This window comes from Mytilus trossulus, chromosome 4 (genome assembly GCF_036588685.1).
Source record: "Mytilus trossulus isolate FHL-02 chromosome 4, PNRI_Mtr1.1.1.hap1, whole genome shotgun sequence".
In the NCBI taxonomy this organism is placed as follows: domain Eukaryota; kingdom Metazoa; phylum Mollusca; class Bivalvia; order Mytilida; family Mytilidae; genus Mytilus; species Mytilus trossulus.
The window spans coordinates 11489965-11512000 of record NC_086376.1 but is presented as its reverse complement, the minus strand read 5'-3'; the positions used below and the strand labels follow the sequence as shown (position 1 = coordinate 11512000).

The 22036-nt window shown below is 32.2% G+C and overlaps 1 protein-coding gene across 4 annotated transcripts; it reads left to right on the top strand.

The window, feature by feature from the left end:
* Positions 1-1433: 1433 nt before the first annotated feature.
* LOC134714677 (F-box/LRR-repeat protein 20-like) lies at positions 1434-19370 on the top strand. Of its 4 annotated transcripts, XR_010106560.1 has the most exons (13): positions 1434-1567; positions 3466-3816; positions 6487-6642; positions 8753-8868; positions 10982-11061; positions 11332-11380; positions 11714-11950; positions 12903-13127; positions 13696-13851; positions 15919-16101; positions 16869-18576; positions 18652-18671; positions 18722-19370. XR_010106560.1 is itself a non-coding variant. In XM_063576135.1 (11 exons), exons 2-11 carry the CDS (start codon positions 3516-3518, stop codon positions 16992-16994), a joined length of 1629 nt encoding a protein of 542 aa, XP_063432205.1. In that variant the 5' UTR covers positions 1434-1567; positions 3466-3515; the 3' UTR covers positions 16995-19370. The 4 variants fall into 4 exon arrangements, 1 of the variants encoding a protein (XP_063432205.1); XR_010106562.1 differs by lacking the exon at positions 18652-18671 and having other exon boundaries at positions 18727-19370; XR_010106561.1 differs by lacking the exon at positions 18652-18671 and having other exon boundaries at positions 16869-18596.
* The last annotated feature ends 2666 nt before the right edge of the window (positions 19371-22036 follow it).

The following is a 22036-nucleotide window of genomic DNA, read 5'->3' as shown; positions in this document are numbered from 1 at the left end:
AATATGGCATATTACAGTCGTGGATTCAGGGAAGTATAATTACTTTAATAAAGGTGAATAAATAATATAAAATTGCTGAAAAAAATGTCTTGTATTCTCTTTTCGTATGTATAACACTCACGAAACACGACCTTGACATTATTTAGACGGTAATGATTTAACGGCAAATAGTAGACTGATTTCAATAATTTAATTCTATTGATTAGCAGTTTATAAATGACTCTATCTTATAGTTTCACCACAGCTTAATGTTTCTTCCTGTTTGACTACTTTGGGTGTTGAATGTCGAATCTCGAATTTCAAGTCTGCATATTTTTCGAATCTCAAAATTCAAACAATGAATATGGAATTTTATTTTTTGGAATTGAATTACTATCATGGAGCCTCGTAGATCCTTCATTAATCAGATGAAGTACTTTATTTAATTATTCAAGGGAACGTAGAAATTAATCTCTACATGGCGTTGTCTTTATTTTCGAATTATGAGTTTGAATGTTCTTCTGGTATTTTTCGCCCCTCTTCTACAACAGTTCAAATTAAATGATTCCAAAAAATCATATAACATAAAAGGAGAAGATGTATAAACAAATACAGGAGTAGATGTATAAACAAATACAGGAGTAGATGTATACACAAATACAGGAGTAGATGTATAAACAAATACAGGAGTAGATGTATACACAAATACAGGAGTAGATGTATAAAAAAATACAGGAGTAGATGTATAAACAAATACAGGAGTAGATGTATACACAAATACAGGAGTAGATGTATAAACAAATACAGGAGTAGATGTATACACAAATACAGGAGTAGATGTATACACAAATACAGGAGTAGATGTATACACAAATACAGGAGTAGATGTATACACAAATACAGGAGTAGATGTATACACACATACAGGAGTAGATGTATAAACAAATACAGGAGTAGATGTATAACATGCATATGGCACAACAGGACTGACATGAAAAAAGACACACAACTTTGACTTGGTCATTGGTTTTCTCGTTTAAATTGTTTTACATTTGTTATTTCGGGGTCTTTTATAGCTGACTTTGCGGTATGAGCTTTGCTTATTGTTGAAGGGCGTACGGTGACCTAAAGTTCAGTGTTAATTTCTGTGTCATTTTGGTCTCTTGTGGATGGTCGTGGATGGTTGTCTCATTTGCTAGTCATACATGTCATACCCGACATCTCCTTTTTTAAACTTGAGTAATAAAAATTATGAAGGCACAAGTTTTTGAACATTACAATCCTCAGTATACTTGAAAAATGAATAAAATCAATATATATCAAAAATAAATTGTTGGAAAGATTACAAAATCATGGGCTCGTTTAATTTTACGGATTTTGTACGTTTCTCCTTGGAAACAGACTAATCTATTAGTCACTCCTTGCGACTGGTTTGCGGTTCTGATATCTATTTCTGTTCGATTCAATCAAAACTAATAAACCAGTAGTCATCATTTCTTAAAATAGAACAGAATCGCTAGTATAAATATAACTTTAACAGTTATTTATACTTTTAACTTGTAAGGAGACAACATCGAATAGAAGACAGGTAGTTTAAATAAGCACGTTTACTTACATATATATATTTATTGATTATACTTTACATGTGTAACTGTAGCTAGCTAGAAAAAAGCAAAACAAAATATTAAAATCAAATGAGAGTTTAACAGGTAGACTTTGATTTCTGTATTTTATGGACACAAGTGAAAAGTATTATTTCAGGAGAACATTATTTGTGAATTAGGTGTATAGGTTAAGTGCCAGTCTTTGTAAGAATCAGGCAATTTAGGTAGAAACTAAAACATGATTAGAAAAAACCTAGTCCAAATAATTATGACATCTGGCAAGGCTCATAATTATTGCCATCCCAGAAAAAAATTAAAACAGCCTTGCCAGACGTCATATTTATTTGGACAAGAGAAAACCCACCGAACTAATCATGCTATTTAATACTAACCATCATCCTGAGTTAAAAAAGTATTTTGTGTGTGTGTGTCTGGTAATATCAAATAACTTGGTAAGAAAATTGGTTAGAATGATAGCAAACTACAGAGTTATCTCCCCTTATTCGTTAATTTCTAGTGCATTTCAACCAAATTGTATCTTCTAATATGAAGCAGGCATTACCTGTAAATGGTGACGAAGTCTGTATGAATTATTTTTTTGTAACTTAAATATTTGTTAAAAAAAAAATAAGAAACGGAAATACCGTAACGTTTCCGAATTTGGTTCTGTTGTTAGGGATTTTATTTGTGACGTTATTTAAGTTATGACGTCACATGCAATGTAAACAAAGAAACGCTATCATCCCAGATTACCAGGTAACGTTTTTTTCATTTCAAGGAATTATTAAGAATAAAATTGGTATTGCATTCCTTCCTATTTATGCTAGACTGATAAATATAAATATTTTCCTCAAAGGTTCATACAAACAAGACTGGAAAAGGAAGTATACTGTAGTTTTATGCACAGGTCAGGGATTTCAAAACATGACATAAAAAAAATTGAACGATTTTGAGTTCATTAGTACAATGAAAAATTCAGGAAATTTTCCTGAATTTTTTTTTTATTGAATTTTCTACTGTTATTGGGGACTTCGTCCCCATATTACCAGAACAGAAAATGGAAATGAATGTTATTTTTGTGCATAACTACACATTAAGAACTGAAATCAATGTCAAATTGGGTGGGTTTTTTTGGTCATGTTTTCACCACTGCCTGATTCTTAGGCAGACTGGCACTTTAATAAAAATGCAATTAACATGTGATCATAGATTGATAGTAATAGTATATTAATTACGCAATATAACTTTATCATGTTTATGCTACATATCAACATGTCAGATCAAGGACTAAAAGAGTTAAAAACAGGCAGAATGTTGTCAAAACAGCAATTAGAAGGTTTTGATGTAGAAAAAAAAACAAGTATTCTTTAAGTAAATGGCTAGTAATTTACGATTGACATTTATTGACATTCCACACCATTTCGGGCAAATATTTGATAATACGTACTTTAATTTGACACTGATAAAATTTGTGCCTCTAAATTGATGGATGAATGGTTGTTTAACTTCCAGCTGTGGCAAAATAGATACATATTCAGGATGAGAACAGTGTTCAAATTAAAGTATTACTTGAATACATGTATTTGCCTGAAATTGTACAATTTGATTTATCATGATGTAATACGGTAAAACCTCACCTTAGTAATACAATATTAAAATTGAGAATGGAAATGGGGAATGTGTTAAAGAGACACCAACCCGACCAAAGAACAGACAACAGCAGAAGGTCACCAACAGTTTATCTGCATTAAATTTATCTCTGTATTACAACTGTATTGAATTGGTGTTTAAATTTTCTAACTCAGAATTATGATATAGAATTTTGAATTTATGGCTGTATATTTATTTATTGAATCAGGAAGAGATTTTTTTTAATTTTCAGATTAGTTTTACACAGATTTGAGCTATTGACAAAATAATGAATATGAAATAATGGTGAAACATTTACATGATATATGCCTGAATTTCATTCAGAGTAATCTAGACAAAATTCCAAATGCTGGAGAGAGACTTCCAACTGTCCACAAAGAACTGCTTTTAGAAAGAATCGCTGATCATGATTTATTGATACCAGAATACATTCCCTTTGCAATACAACAACTATTTAGTAGTTCTCTTCGTCATGTGACATTTTACAAGTGTGATCAGGTGACTGATGAATTCTTATGTGTGTTAGCCAATCAGAAGTGTGTACTTGATTCTTTAACCATACAAAGATGCCAATCTGTTACAGGTAAGAATATAAATGTTGATGGGATGTCATCAGTATAAATTAACTTAGTTATGGTAATTGTATAATATTATTGATAATAAAGTTAAGACTGTACTTAAATGGATATTTGTATCTGGGACTTTACTGCTTTGTCACATGTTTGCATGCACAACGTTTTGTGGTACATGTATGTTTAAAGTTTGGCTGAGCTTGTTGGTTAAGAACAATTTTCAACAAAACAGGGGTTGTTTTCATATATCATGCTTGTGAGATATGTAATCTTACAAGTAAGTATTTATTCAGTGCAGACCAGGTGCCTAAAGTAGTTGATATAAACAAAACTGCTGTTTAATATGTTTTATGATAATATGATAGTGAATATATATCTACAAAAAAACCAGAAAAATATACCATCATACATTTTATGTAGTAGAGTACTTTGTATACTTCATTGCACATTTAGTTCTCTTCAACCCAATTCTGGGCAATTTATTTTAGTGGTTTTTCTATTTCACTAAATTTGTGTTGGTGTACATGTACATATATTTATATAAAAGGGTCCTCAGTTTTACATACATGTATTCACATCAATTTATATGTGTTTGCTTTTTCTTCTAGATAGCAAAAGTTAAGTAAGTAAGTTGGTTTATGGTTTACAGAATATATACCTAATAAATTCATTTTTAGTATACATGTGCATGTATGTATATAAATAAGTAACCCAGTTTTCTGGTAAAAGTAAATGTCTAATAGCATCTTCTATGTTTAATGCATGTTTATATCTTTGATTGGGAACAGTAGTTCAATTCAAGGATATGAACTGTATATAACATGTATTAGTGCTTGGTTTTTTAGCTCACCTGGCCCGAAGGGCCAAGTAAGCTTTTCCCATCACTTTGCGTCCGGCGTCCGGCGTCGTCCGGCGTCGTTGTTAACTTTTACATAAATCTTCTCCTCTGAAACTACTGGTCCAAATTGAACCAAACTTGGCCACAATCATCATTGGGGTATCTTGTTTAAAAAATGTGTGGCGTGATCCGGTCAACCAACCAAGATGGCCGCCACGGCTAAAAATAGAACATAGGGGTAAAATGCAGTTTTTGGCTTATAACTCAAAAACCAAAGGATTTAGAGGAAATCTGACATGGGTTAAAAATGTTTATCAGGTCAAGATCTATCTGCTCTGAAATTGTCAGATGAATCGGTCAACCTGTTGTTGGGTTGCTGCCCCTGAATTGGTAATTTTGTGGAAATTTTGCAGTTTTTGGTTATTATCTTGAATATTATTATAGATAGAGATAAACTGTAAAAAGCAATAATGTTCAGCAAAGTTAGATATACAAATAAGTCATCATGACCGAAATGGTCAGTTGCCCCGTTAAGGAGTTATTGTCCTTTATAGTCAATTTTTAACCATTTTCTTAAATTAAAGTAATCTTTTACAAAAATCTTCTCCTCTGAAACTACTGGGCCAAATTCAATCAAACTTGGCCACAATTGTTATTGGGGTATCTAGTTCAAAAAATGTGTCCGGTGACCCGGTCCACCAAACAAAATGGCCGCCACGGCCAAAAATAGAACATAGGGGTAAAATACTGTTTTTGGCTTATAACTCAAAAATCAAAGCATTTAGAGCTAATTTGACATGGGGTACAATTGTTTATCAGATCAAGATCTATCTGCCCTGAAATTTCCATACGAATTAGACAACCCTTTGTTGGGTTGCTGCCCCTGAATTGGTAATTTAAAGGAAATCTTGCTGTTTTTTGGTTATTATGTTGAATATTATTAAAGATAGAGATAAACTTTAAACAGCAATAATGTTTAGCAAAGTAGGATTTACAAATAAGTCAACATGACCAAAATGGTCAGTTGACCCCTTTAGGAGTTATTGCCCTTATAGTCAATTTTTAACCATTTTTCGTAAATCTTAGTTATCTTTTACAAAAATCTTCTCCTATGAAACTACTAGGCCAAATTAATCCAGACTTGGCAACAATCATCTTTGGGGTATCTAGTTTTAAAAATGTGTCCGATGACCCGACTATCAAATCAAGATGGCCGCCACAGCTAAAAATAGAACATAGGGGTAAAATGCAGTTTTTGGCTTATAACTCAAAAACCAAAGCATTTAGAGCAAATTCGACATGGGGTTAAATTGTTTATCAGATGAAGATCTATCTGCCCTATAATTTTCAGATAAATCTGACAACCCATTGTTGGGTTGCTGCCCCTTTTAAGGTAATTTTAAGGAAATTTTGCTGTTTTTGGTTATTATCTTGAATATTATTATAGAAAGAGATAAACTGTAAACAGCAATTATGTTCAGCAAAGTAAGATTTACAATTAAGTCAACATGACCGAAATGGTCAATTGACCCCCTAAGGAGTTATTGTCCTTTATAGTCAATTTTTAACAATTTTCATGAAATTTGTAAATTTTTATTAACATTTTCCACTGAAACTACTGGGCCAAGTTCATTTTAGATAGAGATAAATGTTAGCAGCAAGATTGTTTAGTAAAGTAAGATTTACAAACACATCACCATCACCAAAACACAATTTTGTCATGAATCCATCTGCTTCCTTTGTTTAATATTCACATAGACCAAGGTGAGCGACACAGGCTCTTTGGAGCCTCTAGTTTAATTGATATCATCTATTTTAAAATAGGTTGTTTCTATGTTTACAGATATTGGTATAAAGAATATTACAGATGGGCAAGATCAACTGTCTTATTTAAAGTTACGTAGACTGACAAATATAACATCTACTGGTCTGTCCTGTATTAAATCTCCTAAACTACACACCGTTGATTTAACTGGCTGCCTTGCTTTAACAGTTAATGGTAGGTCTGACTGAATTCAATCAGGTTTTAAAAGCTGAAGGACAACAGTCTAGTTCAACCTTAGAAAAGAATTTTCTAATGTTATAAAAAATTGGAATGTTTTAAGAGTGATTTCTTTTAAAACATTCCAATTTTTTATAACATTAGAAAATTCTTTTCTAAGGTCAAGTCAAATATTATTTTTAGTATACTATAAGGATTAATATGGACTGCATGGATAATTTATCATCATATAGGGTTGGTCCTAATATTACATTTTATGATTTCAATGAGATGCAATACATGTATGTATTAAAACCAATGAGAGTATACATACTGTCTTCAGTAAAAATTTGCAGGAACTTCAAAAAGCTGATTTAAAAATGTATTTCACTTTCTTTTCTTCAGAATTATAAAACTGTACTTCTACTAAGAGCTCTAGCAATATTCATTGTATTGACAGTATTTTTTATGCTAAGCCTACAATATTAGAGGGACATTCATCATGTTTTTATAAACTCAGCTCAAAAATTAGATAAATTTTGGTCGTATATTGGTATCACATTGTCATCTTCAGCATCATCCTAAGACAGATGGTTTCCAAATAATAACTTTAGTAAATAGAAATCAATTAAAATTTTAACACAATGTTTATAATCACAAAAGAAAGATTGGGATTGATTTTGGGTTTATGGTCCCAAAGGTTTAGGAATTAGGGGCCCAAAACAAGCATTTATCTAGTTTCCAGACATTAAGTTGTGTATAAGTATTTCAATTGCTCTGAAATTGTACCACAATGTTTAATACCATAAGTAGAAGGTTGAGATTCATTGAAAGAGTTATGGGGCAAACAGTCTAGGAATTAAGGGCCAAACAGTCTAGGAATTAAGGGCCAAAAAGAGGCAAAAAACAAGCATTTTTGTAGGGTTTTTACCCCAATTTTACAGATCATTGAACATAGAAATATAGTGCCAGCGGCTAAGGTGTCCTATAGACGCAGATTCTTGTTTTGTATATTTTTGTTCAAATTGTTAGAGAATATTTTTTGCAACATTTTCTATGGTTAACTATGATTGAACATTTAAAGTCAGGCCACGGTTTTTTTTTTGTTGGTTTACGAATCCGCCGACCCGATTTTTCTGATTTTCAGAATAAAAATAAAATTGAATTTTCATGCTTTTTTATTCCTGCTGATCCTTATCAATGCATTATCCCTGAAAAATAATTAAAAATTTTTTTTTTTTATAAAATGAAATGCATTAATCATTAACAAAGTTAATAACACTTTCTGTTGTGAAAAATAAAACTTTCAATTTAATTTTCTTAAAATAGACAAATCTATTATAACTGACCTTGAAATGTCTTTTGCGCAAATAATTTTGTGGAACGAAATCTGTGTTGAAAACCTATTACAAAATAAGTTCGTTTCCCTAATTTGTCATCAGTCCGTAAGATGCATCATCTCAGAGAAGTAGACTTGTCCAAATGTTGACAGGTGGAATACATCAATTAAAGTACTGAATATTAACAAATCATTTGAAATTTTCTTGTTTCATTAATATCAATAATTGGGATAAAAACCGGATTGCATGACAACTGATTAACCCGATATTGTCGTTTTTCCAGTGGACGAGTCTATTACGTTTTTCGACACGTGTGTTGAAACTTATTTTTGTACGGTGTTTTTACTTTTTTTATCCTTATCAGTTTTTGTGATTGAAGATCATTATTTACCAAGTTTTCTGGAATTGATTGAGAGCTACGCGAAGCTGTTTCACTTGTTTGTGAAATGACGATTTAATTTCGTCTTTGTCCGTGCATCCCCCCCACCCCGCCCCCTTTTTACAGGAAGTTATTACATGATGTCCTGCGATGTTCATGATCACTGATCAATAATTTTTCATCGAAACTAAATGTTAAGAAATGATGACAAAACAGCAAATAAGACAAACATTTTGTTAGTGAGGTGAAATATATATTTATTTTGCATATTTTTCTGTTTTGAAAGATTTTTTTTTTTTTTTTTTTTGACCGACCGACCCGACTTTTTTATGGGAAAAATCCGTAAACCAACAAATTAAAAAACCGTGGCCTCATATTTGAACATTAAATGTATGCATATCAATTTTAGGAATAAAAACACTTGTGAACAACAATCCTAGCATCAGATGTATGAATATTGATGGATGCCACAAACTATATGATGATGTATTTGCAGTTATAGCTCAAGGATTGAGGGGCAGTTTGGTAATTGTTGTTTTATATATTGTTTGTTACATAGGATTTATTTTTTAGCTCACCTGGCCCGAAGGGCCAAGTGAGCTTTTCCCATCACTTTGCGTCCGTCGTCCGTCGTCGTTGTTAACTTTTACAAAAATCTTCTCCTCTGAAACTACTGGGCCAAATCAAACCAAACTTGGCCACAATCATCATTGGGGTATCTAGTTCAAAAAATGTGTGGCGTGACCCGGTCAACCAACCAAGATGGCCGCCAGGGCTAAAAATAGAACATAGGGGTAAAATGCAGTTTTTGGCTTATAACTCAAAAACCAAAGCATTTAGAGCAAATCTGACATGGGGTAAATATGTTTATCAGGTCAAGATCTATCTGCCCTGAAATTTTCAGATGAATGGGTCAATCGGTTGTTGGGTTGCTGCCCCTGAATTGGTAATTTTAAGGAAATTTTGCTGTTTTTGGTTTTTATCTTGAATATTATTATAGATAGAGATAAACTGTAAACAGCAATAATGTTCAGCAAAGTAAGATCTACAAATAATTCAACATGACCAAAATGGTCAGTTGACCCGTTTAGGAGTTATTGCCCTTTATAGTAAATTTTTAACCATTTTTCGTAAATTAAAGTAATCTTTTACAAAAATCTTCTCCTCTGAAACTACTGGGCCAAGCTAATCCAAACTTGGCCACAATCATCTTTGGGGTATCTAGTTTTAAAAATGTGTGGCGTGACCTGGTCAACCAACCAAGATGGCCGCCACGGCTAAAAATAGAACATAGGGGTAAAATGCAGTTTTTGGCTTATAACTCAAAAACCAAAACCTTTTGAGGAAATTTGACATGAGATAAAAATGTTTATCAGGTCAAGATCTATCTGCCCTGAAATTTTCAGATGAATCAGTCAATTGGTTGTTGGGTTGCTGCTCCTGAATTGGTAATTTTAAGGAAATTTTGCTGTTTTTGGTTTTTATCTTGAATATTATTATAGATAGAGATAAACTGTAAACAGCAATAATGTTCAACAAAGTATTATCTACAAATAAGTCAACATGACCGAAATGGTCAGTTGACCCGTTTAGGAGTTATTGCCCTTTATAGTCAATTTTTAACCATTTTTTCGTAAATCTTAGTTATCTTTACAAAAATCTTCTCCTCTGAAACTACTGTGCCAAATTAATCCAAACTTGGCAACAATCATCTTTGGGGTATCTAGTTTTAAAAATGTGTGGCGTGACCAGGTCAACCAACCAAGATGGCCACAAAGGCTAAAAATAGAACATAGGGGTAAAATGCAGTTTTTGGCTTATAACTCAAAACCAAAGCATTTAGAGCAATCTGACTTGGGGTGAATTTGTTTATCAGATCAATATCTATCTGCCCTGTAATTGGAAGATGAATCTGACAACCTGTTGTTGGGTTGCTGCCCGTGAATCGGTAATTTTAAGGAAATTTTGCTGTTTTTGGTTATCATCTTGAATATTATTATAGATAAAGATAAACTGTAAACAGCAATAATGTTCAGCAAAGTAGGATCTATAAATAAGTCAACATGACCAAAATGGTCAATTGACCCCCTAAGGAGTTATTGTCCTTTATAGTCAATTTTTAACAATTTTCATAAAATTTGTAAATTTTTAATTAACATTTCCACTGATACTACTGGGCCAATTTCATTATAGATAGAGATAATTGTAAGCAGCAAGACTGTTTAGTAAAGTAAGATTTAAAAACACATCACCATCAACAAAACACAATTTTGTCATGAATTCATCTGCTTCCTTTGTTTAATATTCACATATACCAAGGTGAGCGACACAGGCTCTTTAGAGCCTCTAGTTTTATTAAAATTGATATTTGGTATTTTTCAAAATTATGATAAAGGAGTTCTATTGAATTAATTTTCAAACTATTGCCTATAAATATAACTGATAGAAAATCTGGTGGAACTGTGTTCACAAAAATACAAGCAATCAGAATTCACTTTTAGTATTTTTGTATATGAGCAAATGTACTTTTCTTTTTTCATATGTCAAAAACAAACCTGAATGGAAGACAATTGACATAAAGAAATAACAAAATATACCAAACTGTTATATGTCTTTTATATGTTTTCTGCTTTTGTAGGAAGATTTAGATGGAAACCCACATGTTATGAGGAGTGAGAGTTTAAAGACCATAGCAAAATACTGCCCCAATCTAAAAAGGTTAGTCCCCTTTAAATAAAAAGCTTGTTTAGCATGTTTACTTTTTTGTTTTTTTTATTTGAACTCAAACTAAATTAACTACAGATGAAGCACTTTCTTAAAGACGATGATGCTGCTTAAGCTCCTATAGCCAATCGATTGGTAAAAGGTGAAATATTTTATGTTATATTTATGATATTATGATAAAGAGATGGAATTTAGAAAGAAAGCTTTGTGACTGTAAATGAAATTCATTTTGTTTTGTATATATAGCTATTTTCCATTTATCAGGTTGAATTTGCATGGATGTTCAAATTTGAATGGAGAGGCAGTTTTTGAGGTAAGTTTAAACTTTTTTTTAAATGTTACACAAATTAGGGTTTTGAGCCAGATTTTACAGTTTACTTATAAGAAAGTAGATTTGGTATGAGTGCCAATGAGACAACTCTCCAGAAGAGACCAAATGACATAGCACAACTATAGGTCACAATAGAGCCTTCAACAATAAGCAAAGCCCATACTGTATAGTCACTATAAACAGCCCCAAAATGTCAAATGTAAAACAGTAAACTTGTTTTAAAGCTAATGTTTATTTTCATTTATAGATAAGCTCCCCTTTATCGGACTTTTATTTTATGCTAAAACTTTTTTTAATGCAATTGTTTCTTTTCAGTTGTCACAGAATTGTCAAGAGTTGCAACATTTAGACTTATCTTATTGTAATGGATTACGAAGCCGTCCTCATAATGAATATTTCTGGACACTACCAACATCATTAACAAGTTTATCATTGTGTGGGATTCTATTGGATGATGAAACTTTATTTATAGAATGTGTGCAAAGATTAAAACTATTAAAACACATTAGATTGAGTGGAGTTACTGCATTAAATGATGAAACATTTTCACAGGTAACATAGAAAGTGCAACATAGAAAGTAAAATCACAAAAATACTGAACTCCTAGGAAAATTCAATTGGAAAGTCTCTAATTAAATGGCAAAATCAAATGTCAAAACACATCAAACGAATGGACAACAACTGTTATGTTCCTGACATAGTTTTTTTATTTATGGGATATAATTATATTTTCTTTAAAAAACCCAACTTTCTTGGATGAATTGATCTGTCCTGAAAGAAAGTTTATTTGTATTCATCATGCCTAAAAAAAATGAGTTACATACATGGTGGAAAATATACTTGACTCTCCAAGCTGCTAAACATATATTTCTTTGTAGAACAACAAAAAACACATGGAACGCCATGGCACATTTATTCCGAAGAGACAGATTACATGACATGACAAATATGCATCATTATACAAAGGGAGACAACTTTCACGACTTGGATTAACTTCAAAACACATAACCATACATATAACAATTGTATGGTTTACAATTAGAATTTTGTAAAGCAACCATTTTTGATTAAACACTTGGATCATGTACCAGGATTATTATTTTTCTCATTACAAGTATGTTTCAGTTTTAAAAAACCTAAATATTACCATCAACTATGAAAATAAGGAGATGTGGTAGGATTGTCAATGAGACAACTATCCACCAAAAATCAAATGAATTTGATGTAATCAATTATAAGAAACCCATACTGTATAAAAGGCTATTAAAGGCCCCTGACATGACCAATGTGAAACAATTTAATTGAGGAAACTACTGGGTAAAGACCTTACGTATAACAAAACAATTTGCAAAAAATAGATATGACAGACATAAACCCTTGACAACCACTGAACTACAGGCTCCTGACTTGGGCCAGGCACTTCTTCACTACCAAATTACTTGTTCTTTATTAATTTTTTGAGGATTTATAAAGTTTGATGCACTTTAGACGATTTTATTTTCAGATCTTACAGCATATTGGTAAAGGATTAATATGTTTAGATATAAGTGGAACAATTAGTGACAAGTTGACTGATCAAGGATTGAAGGCTGTCACCAAATATTGTAAAAGTTTAGAGCAATTAGATTTCAGTATGTGTCATAGATTAACATTAACGACACTGGTACCTTTATTGGAGAATCCAGATAGAGCAATGCTGATCAAGAAATTATTTGTCAGCACTAAGAAGGTAAACAGTACTGTAATAAATTGGCTAGTGACAGTTTAGTAATTGGGATACATTTCTTCAAAAGAGAAAATTAAAATTGTGATATTTAGTCAAAGCAAATTATATAGGTATATTCTATCCTGAAAACATGTAGGCAATGGCTTGGGAAAAAGTTTTAAAAATTTCAGTTTTAAGTAACATGTGTTTAAATTTATTATTAACTGGGTTTATTTTTTATTATTAACTGGTATTATCCTGTGAGGACCAAATTGCAGTTAAGTTTTGTATTATCAATTTTCGCTTTTTTTGAAAATCAGGAGTAAGGGTCCTGTATAATAGTTAATATTAGTAATAAAGGCATAGAAAATAGTACATAAAAAAATCCTGAACTAAAAGCATCTTTTAAAATACAGAAAACTACAGCTCATTCCTTGTTATTATTTCTATGATACACAACTTAAAAAATAAAATAATAAAAATTTAGCGACACTGAATCGATTTGGATTCAAATTAGATTCAATGAATCAAGAAATGTATTCCTATAGAAAAGTGACCAATAGTTTATAAGATGGATTGTTTGTTATTTTAGTTAAATCTAGATGTGTTACTGACAGCTGCTGACCACTGTTACAATTTAGAAATGTTAGATGTAGCTGGTCAGAGATGTATAACTGATGAATTATTAGGAACATTGGCCAGGAATTGTCCGAAACTGCACAGAATTGGAATGAAAGGATGTGCACAGGTATTGAAGTCTAAATTTCAGCTCACCTTAAGGGGGTTCAGAACACCTAAAGGAATTAACTCTTAAAAATTAGCAAAAATTTTTAATCACATACTATTACGTATAATTAAGGAGCAATCCAGTTTTTCAACAATCAAAATTAGTGTTTACCAAACTGCGATATATCCAATCAAATTATTCTTGTGAAATTTTTTGTTAAAATTTCTAGAAATTAACATTTTTTTTGTCAACAGATCAAAGCAATTATTTTATCAAAACTTTATAAAAATAAAACGATCAAAATCTATTTTAGTCAAAGTGTTGGGTACCCCCTCAAACAAAGGGGCTAAAGCAATAGGTCAAGTATTTTGTTCTATGCTGATAAAAAGTTTATAAAAGGAAAATCTTTCACCCCTGTTTTGTCCTGTGTACTTGAGTAAAGAAAAATCTTTCACCCCTGAAACCACTGGGTCATTTGGAACCAAACTTGGCCTACATCAACCTTAGAAAGTTATAAAAGTTGAGTTTGTTGATCCATCAAATAAACATGGCAATCATGTCTTAAAAATAGCACATAGGAGTACAATAGAAAATTAATGATATATTTGTTATCTCCCCTTGAAGAATTGAGGGTTGATTACCAAACAGCTTTCTATCATGGTTGCCACAAATACTGGAAAAAAAATTGACCTAAATCATGAAATTAATTACAAAAAGTAAAAAAACATGCATGATCATCTTTGAAAATTATGGTTAATCTCCTGTCACTTTCAAACAAAGCTGCAATGGTTGCTTAAATAGAAAATTGGCAAAAATTGGGTTTAGACCTAGGTGAGCAGTGCAGGTCTTACAGCTCCTATAGTCGCTGTCAGGTAAAATTGGTACCATGTTTTTGGTTGAAAAATTTTAAACTGACAGCCCCATTCATTCAAGAAGACGTTTTTCAATTAATGGAATCAATTATTATTCAAAAAATCAACTACTGTCTTACCTTTTATTGTGTTTGCACTGTATAATCCTGACCTTTACATCATCCAAGATTATTTTGTATGGTGGAATACGACATTGTTATTACCGGAAGTGTTGCCTTGGAGTTCCACGTGCTGTCAATTTTTTTGCAAAAAGCGCAGGAAAATGTATAATCAATGACAAGGATATTACTGGAGATTAACAAATGTTATGTAAATAAGGGATCCTCATAGAAACCAAGATGGCAGTTTTACAATGTAAATAATCTTGAAAAATGTGAAGGCCAGGATTATACAGTGCAAACACAATAAAAGGTAGGACCGTAGTGAATATTTGGAAAGGATTTTTCTTCCGTTAATGAAAAAACATCATCCTTGTTTTCAAAATTCCAATAGGGAATGAAAACATCATCTCAAGTGAATAGGACTGATATTTTTAAAAAAAATCTACAAAATTCCTTGTGCCAATTTTATGTGATGGCGACTATAGTTATTAGATCTCATCTTATATTTTATTCATCAAACCTTTATAAATCTCATATCATAGAAACTGAAAACCTGTTTTAAATGAATAAAATTAAGAATGGAAATTGCCTTGCACCAAGACATCATTAATATGTAGAAATAAATGAAGAAATCACTAATAATTTGCATTGTGTTACTACATGATCAAATCTATATCATAGGCAACCATACCAAAGTACAGAGTAAACAAACATCATAACCATAAGACCTAAATGTTGGAAACATATTTTTTTACACTATATTATCAGAGTATCACCATCCTGGTCACAGCATCAAAATTTTGAAATAAACAAAGTTTCTTATACTTTGTGTTTTGTAACTTTTTGATAAACCCTAACAGTGGTCTGTGATCTCTGTTTTGTTGATATTTCCTCATTACAAACATGACACTAATATCCATGTGTTTTTTTTTTCTCTGTTGTTTTTTTTCACAGGTAAAGAAATTGAAGGTGTCTGAGAGCTAGCTTCACGTTGTGATATAACCATGCTTGTTTTTCTCTCTATTTATTTCACAGGTATAGAAATGAAGGTTTCTGTGAACTAATTTGTCATTGTGATATAACCATGCTGTTATTCTCCCTTTTTTATTTTATAGGTAACAGATGAAGGTGTCTGTGAACTGGCTCGAAAGTGTGATCTCAATATAATTGTTCTCTCTGGTATACTGAATCTCACAGACAAAAGCATATTCTGTATAGCAAATCATTGTCATATGTTAGAAGAAATTTACTTGAATGGTTGCTCCAGAATCTCGGGTACAACTGTATCTTATCTCATAGTAAGTCTTGATACTGTTATAAAGAATAATTGATATTTAATACTGAAAAATTATTACATACAGTGTAACCTGTTTAATCAGACATCTGAGTATTCCAACATCCTGCTTTAATCAACATGATTTTATGATCCCAAAATATGCCCATCTTGATGAAAAAACCTGAGTATTCCGACACCTTGCTTAATCCAAAATTTGTTTCTGGTCCCGCAGTGTGAGGGATAACACACACTGTATAATAAAACTGAAACTGAAATGGCATATCCATATACTACCATTATATGCTATATGGTTTGGAAAATAAGTGGGGGAAAATTTGGATGTTATAATCTAATTATAACACTCAATTGAGGTGGGGATATATATGGGAATAACTGTACATAATTTCAATATTGTTTAGCATGTTTAGTCAAATTTGATTGGTGAATCCCATGGTAACCATAGAGTTTATACATTTGAAAACTAAATTGAGTTTGCATTTAGGCTTTGTTTAAAAAAAACGTGGAATTAAAGAATTATAAGTTTGTAACAGTTATTTTTAGGAGTTTATGGATGTCCTGGTATAAAATCTGCATGCCACTTACAAACTTGACACAAAGTCCTTTTCTATTGTTAAAAACAAATGGTGTACTTGTTTTTCAGGCAAATAGAAGTATTATTTAATACTTGAAAGAATGTGTATAGACCATTTTGAAAATGTTGCAAGAGAACAAAATATGTTTAAACTGGTGACTTTTATAATAGTTGATATATTATTATCTATACTACAGGATTGCTGTATTCCCAGACTGTATGTCCAACATATCTTACCAAACCATCACCCTGACCAGCTCATGGCTAAAAACCTGGACACAGGAGAATTCTGTAGAGCAGATTTTAACTGGACAGTTGCATAGCTGTAGTACCTGCATACTGATTACTTATAGTAGATTCAGATTCAGATTCAATAGTAACCAGAAAGAGAAGTGTTGTTGAATGTTTTCTGAAATAAAGCTTTTAGTGATAGTATGATTAATTTAAGACTAAAATGATTATTAAGAACATTAAAAAAGGAGGCCAAAATGGTTATACATATGAACTCATTAACTTGATATATGTTATATTAACATCTTAATGGGACCAGTGCATATGGTTTTTAAAGAGGAAGATTTATGTTGTTGAGCATATTCAGTAACAGTTATTGTAGGATTCTTAGAAAACCTACTGTAACACTGAAAATTGAAAAAAAGTAAAGTTAGCATGAATTATGAAATTCAACAAAATTTAAGATAATTGTATATTTTATAGATAATACAGACATTAGACATTAGACATTATTTTATTATACCAATCATGGGCCCTTGTCGGGCAAGATACAAAAACATCATAATACAATGATTATATAAACATTAGTGAAATACACAATAAGTAATACACAAATAATAAATTTGTGATATGAGCAATGTAGGATATAATTATGGTAAGAGGCAGTGAGTGTATCTAGAATGATGTAGATGAGATATGTAAAATTTTAGTCAAGTGTCTGTAAATTATTTTCCTGTAAAAGACTTACCAGACCCAAACAATACTTTCAGTTTTATACAATGTATTATGTCATGGTGGTCAGTTTTATTTGGGGGATAAAAACCACAGTGTTCTATTTACGTTTGGCCAGTAATGGACAATCTCTTTTACATTGGGTGCACATTGACAATTTTTGTCAAATTGTGGGCATACAGTTTCTATTGTTATAATCTTCATGACAATCATGACTTAAAATTTTTATTTGTTTTTTGTTATTTATTCTTTGTCTTATGGCAATTGTTTTGACTTTTGTTTGTTATATAATTAATTTGTTATAGTAAGATTTTTTTTATAGGAAATATATTTATTTATGTACTGTATTCAAATTAGTCAGCATAATACATAATAAAGAGTTATTTAATTGCAATAATACCCCACCTTAATATTATATGTTACTTTCTTAAAAGTTAAGGGAGTTCACTTCTCAGTTTTAAAGTTATTAACTTTTTAAAACACTAGTTTATATTGATAGGGGATTAATAAAGGAATCCAAAGAGCCAAAGAAATATATAGGTCACTGTGCTTGTTTTCAAGATATTAGCCATTGAAATTTTGGCGGGAAAATATTCGCTCTTGACTTTTCATAGCTTCATCATTGACATGGCTCATCATTATACATGTAAAAGATTTACAAAAAGAAAAATGGGGTCACCAGGCAATTTTTTTTCAGGGCATTCAAATGGATAAAACCAGAGGATTCCGAAAATCTGACAAAAAATCCAACACATGACAAGCCAGCTTCCTTAAGCTGCCTGGGAATATAGTGTCCATCATACAGAAATCCAACAGCTGTAATGGTACATTAGTATTTATTAATAATTATAGAACAGTGGATCATTGCATTCATTTTGACTGACTCCTGGCTGAAGAACTTCCTTGGACAAAACAACTCATGATCTTTAGTCTAAAGGTCAGGTAATGCCTGCAGTCTACAGGTCAGGAAATGCCTGCAGTCTAAAGGTCAGGTAATGCCTGCAGTCTAGAGGTCAGGAAATGCCTGCAGTCTAGAGGTCAGGAAATGCCTGCAGTCTAAAGGTCAGGTAATGCCTGCAGTCTACAGGTCAGGTAATGCCTGCAAATAAAGAATTGATGTTTGGTATAACTGATTGTAATGACCTACAGATCAAGTTCAATTTATGTTTCAGTTGATGGTCTTGTGGCAAAAATCACTATCCTTGGACATAAAAGATTAGCTTGTCCAGACTTTTTTTATGCCCTTTTTATGATAGTCTGGTCTGTGCATCCTTTCATCCGTCTATTGTTTTATCCGTCTGTCCTGCTTCAGGTTTAAGTTTTTGGTCAAGGTAATTTTTGATGAAGTTGAAGTCCAATCAACTTGAGACTTAGTACGCATCTTTACTATGATATGATCTTTCTAATTTTAATGCCAAATTACCCCTAGTCCACTGAACATAGAAAATGATAGTGCAAGTCAAGCATTTGTGTACTCTGGACACATTGTTATTTGTATTTCTTGGAGATATGAAGTTGATTTTTTATGCATCAGTGTATAAGGATGACAAACATAGTAAAGTTTACTTTTGGTTACAGTTGAATGAGTTTTGATCTTGCTGCATACAAGGTTATTTATGTCATACCAATATGTCTAGTTAATATTTAATCTCAGTTAAGTTTAGTCTGATATATTGTATATTGATTGTGTTTAATAGGATAAATATATAAGATTTCTGTAACAATCATATTAATAAAATTTGAAATTATAAACAGCAGGTTCTTTCTACAGAAAATATTGTAGGCCTTATACTGTGTAGTATGAAATGAGAAGCTGTGGTACAATTGCACATGAGACCACTCCCCATCAGAGACCAAATAAGCAAGAAGTTAACTACTACAGGGCTTTCAAATTTTCATGCTTATTTGGTCTCATTTTCCTTTGATCTTGACAATTTAGGCCAAATCTCACCCATTTATTACATGAAAACTTGGCAGTCAAAAATGAGCAAAATTCATACCTTCACAGCTGTAAAAGGTACCAAATGACAAATGTAAAACAATTCAAATAAAGAAAATAAATGCCTAATTTATATACTGTGGATTCATTAATATTCGTTGGATACCAATTTTCATGGATTTCGTGGGTATAGGTAAACCACGAAATTAAATGTTCAACGAATGACAAATTTTCCATTGGCTTGTATGCAGTCTTCGGCAATACCACGAAATTAAATATCCACAAACATGTAAGTTTTCCTTAATCCGCGAAAATTGGTACCTACGAAAAATAAATGAATCCACAGTACATAATTGTTATTTTGAGATGAGAAACAGCAAAATAAAAGTGATGTTGCTTTGCTTTATGTGTGTTTTCTGCTGTACATATACTGATTTTTTGTCATGGGTAGATACATATCAATTGTTTTTCTATTTAAATAATAAACAAATAACAAGTATGATATACAGCAACAAATGGCAACCACTGCATTACATTCAGAATGTTGCAGAGTTAATACTAAAAAGAAGATGTGGCATGATTAATTGCCAATGAGATAAGCATATTTACTAGCATCCAACCCGCCCCTAAACTGGGGCAGTGGTGTAACAGCACAACATTGTTACAAAAAAAAAAATCAATTGAAAAGGGCATAACTCATTGATACAAATGCAAAAACAACTAACAAAACACAAAGTACCGAACTGAGAGTACTCTTAGTCACCGAAAGCTAGTTCAACAATTTATTTTATTTTGCCTGTGAAGAAAATTGCAGAATGTGAGACATAGGGTTTACAATACAGCAGTGGCAGTGTAAACTATTTGTATTAAGATTTATATTTTAGAAGGCGATAAACCTTGAGGCTGCATACTTGTGTACAGATGCCTTTAGTTTCTGTCTTTCATTTGTCCATTGGCCTAAAGCCCACCAGACCCTTGACCTCATTCTCATGGTCAGCAACTGCTTGAAAAAAGTTAAGTTTAAATATTAAGTGAATTTCTCACTTTTTATGAGTAATATGATTACTATATTTGGTTTATGTGTTTCTTGCCTTTTCTACATGTCAGCAGTGGCGGATCCAGAAATTTTCATAAGTGGGGGCCCACTTCAGTCACGCTTCAGTGATTCCCTATATAAGCAACCAATGTTTTTCCCCAAAAGGGGGGGGGGCCGGCCCCCCTGCCCCCCCCCCCCCCCCTAAATCATCCTCTGGTCAGGTAAACAGGAGTGACCTTACCTTAACCTTATTTCATGGATACGTTATGCTTAGGTCTGTTTCTTAGATACTGTAAGTATCCCTCATTTATTGACCTACATCTGGTAGTTGACAATGAGGGTCGGTTAAAAACAAAACTTTACTACAAAAGAGAAGATTTTGAATTCCTAAACTGTGAGCTTTCCAGAGAGGATTTTGACTTCCTAAACTGTGAACTTTTCAGAGATGGTTTTGACTTCCTAAACTGTGAACTTTAATTCCAATGTAGTAACATTCCATCAGCGCCTGAATACGGAGTGCATATCTCTCAGTTGACACGATATTCCAAGGCTTGCAAATCCCATGATGGTTTCATTGATTGGGGATCGATGTAAATTGTTTACAAGGAAGTTATCAAACCAAGAGTTCCAAGTGGTAAAGTTGAAATCACCCCTTCATAAATTTACGGACGCTTAAGCCCATCAGGCATCTCTAGTTGGTTGGTCGTTACGGGACTATAACCGTTTCACATATATCTATGGATATATTCTGGTTGTCGTCACTGCAATCCGGACTTTTCACCGAAAGTGGCCTACCAAATTAGACTTATCAGCGGGTTTGTACTAATACGAGCAACACGACTGATGCCAGGGTTCGTTACCGATGTTACCCTTCCGCAGCATATAAAATAAGGCAGTGGCTATTTGACCAGCACCGGCTTAATAGCAAATTTACGACTGAGCCGACACTAAATAAAACTGTTCATTGATTTGATTAGTAGAGAATTAAAATAGTGTTATGCAAAACTACGTCATAAAACAGATATGACAGACAATATTAATAGTTGTTTGCTATGAATTTCAAATGGACACATGATTTAACATTTGCAAATGTTACAAAGCCAATTCTTTGCCTTTGGAAGTTGTTTAGTCTAGCCAGAGACATATTGTATTATATGTCTCTGGTCTAGCACAAGATAGATGTTGCCACTCAAAACAGGAACTACACATTACACTGGCTTCCTTTGAATCTACATCTTGTGTGCATATGTTACATATGTAGATAGGGTTCTTTTTCTATTAAAAGTAAGACATTTCAACTATGCGATGACATAAGCGTCTAGGGGTTTCATTTAGAAGTGGCGCAAACGGAAAAACATGTCGAAAATAAATTAGTGTCAAAAATCATTTGAATGTTCTACATGTACGTAAACTCAAATATCAACTTA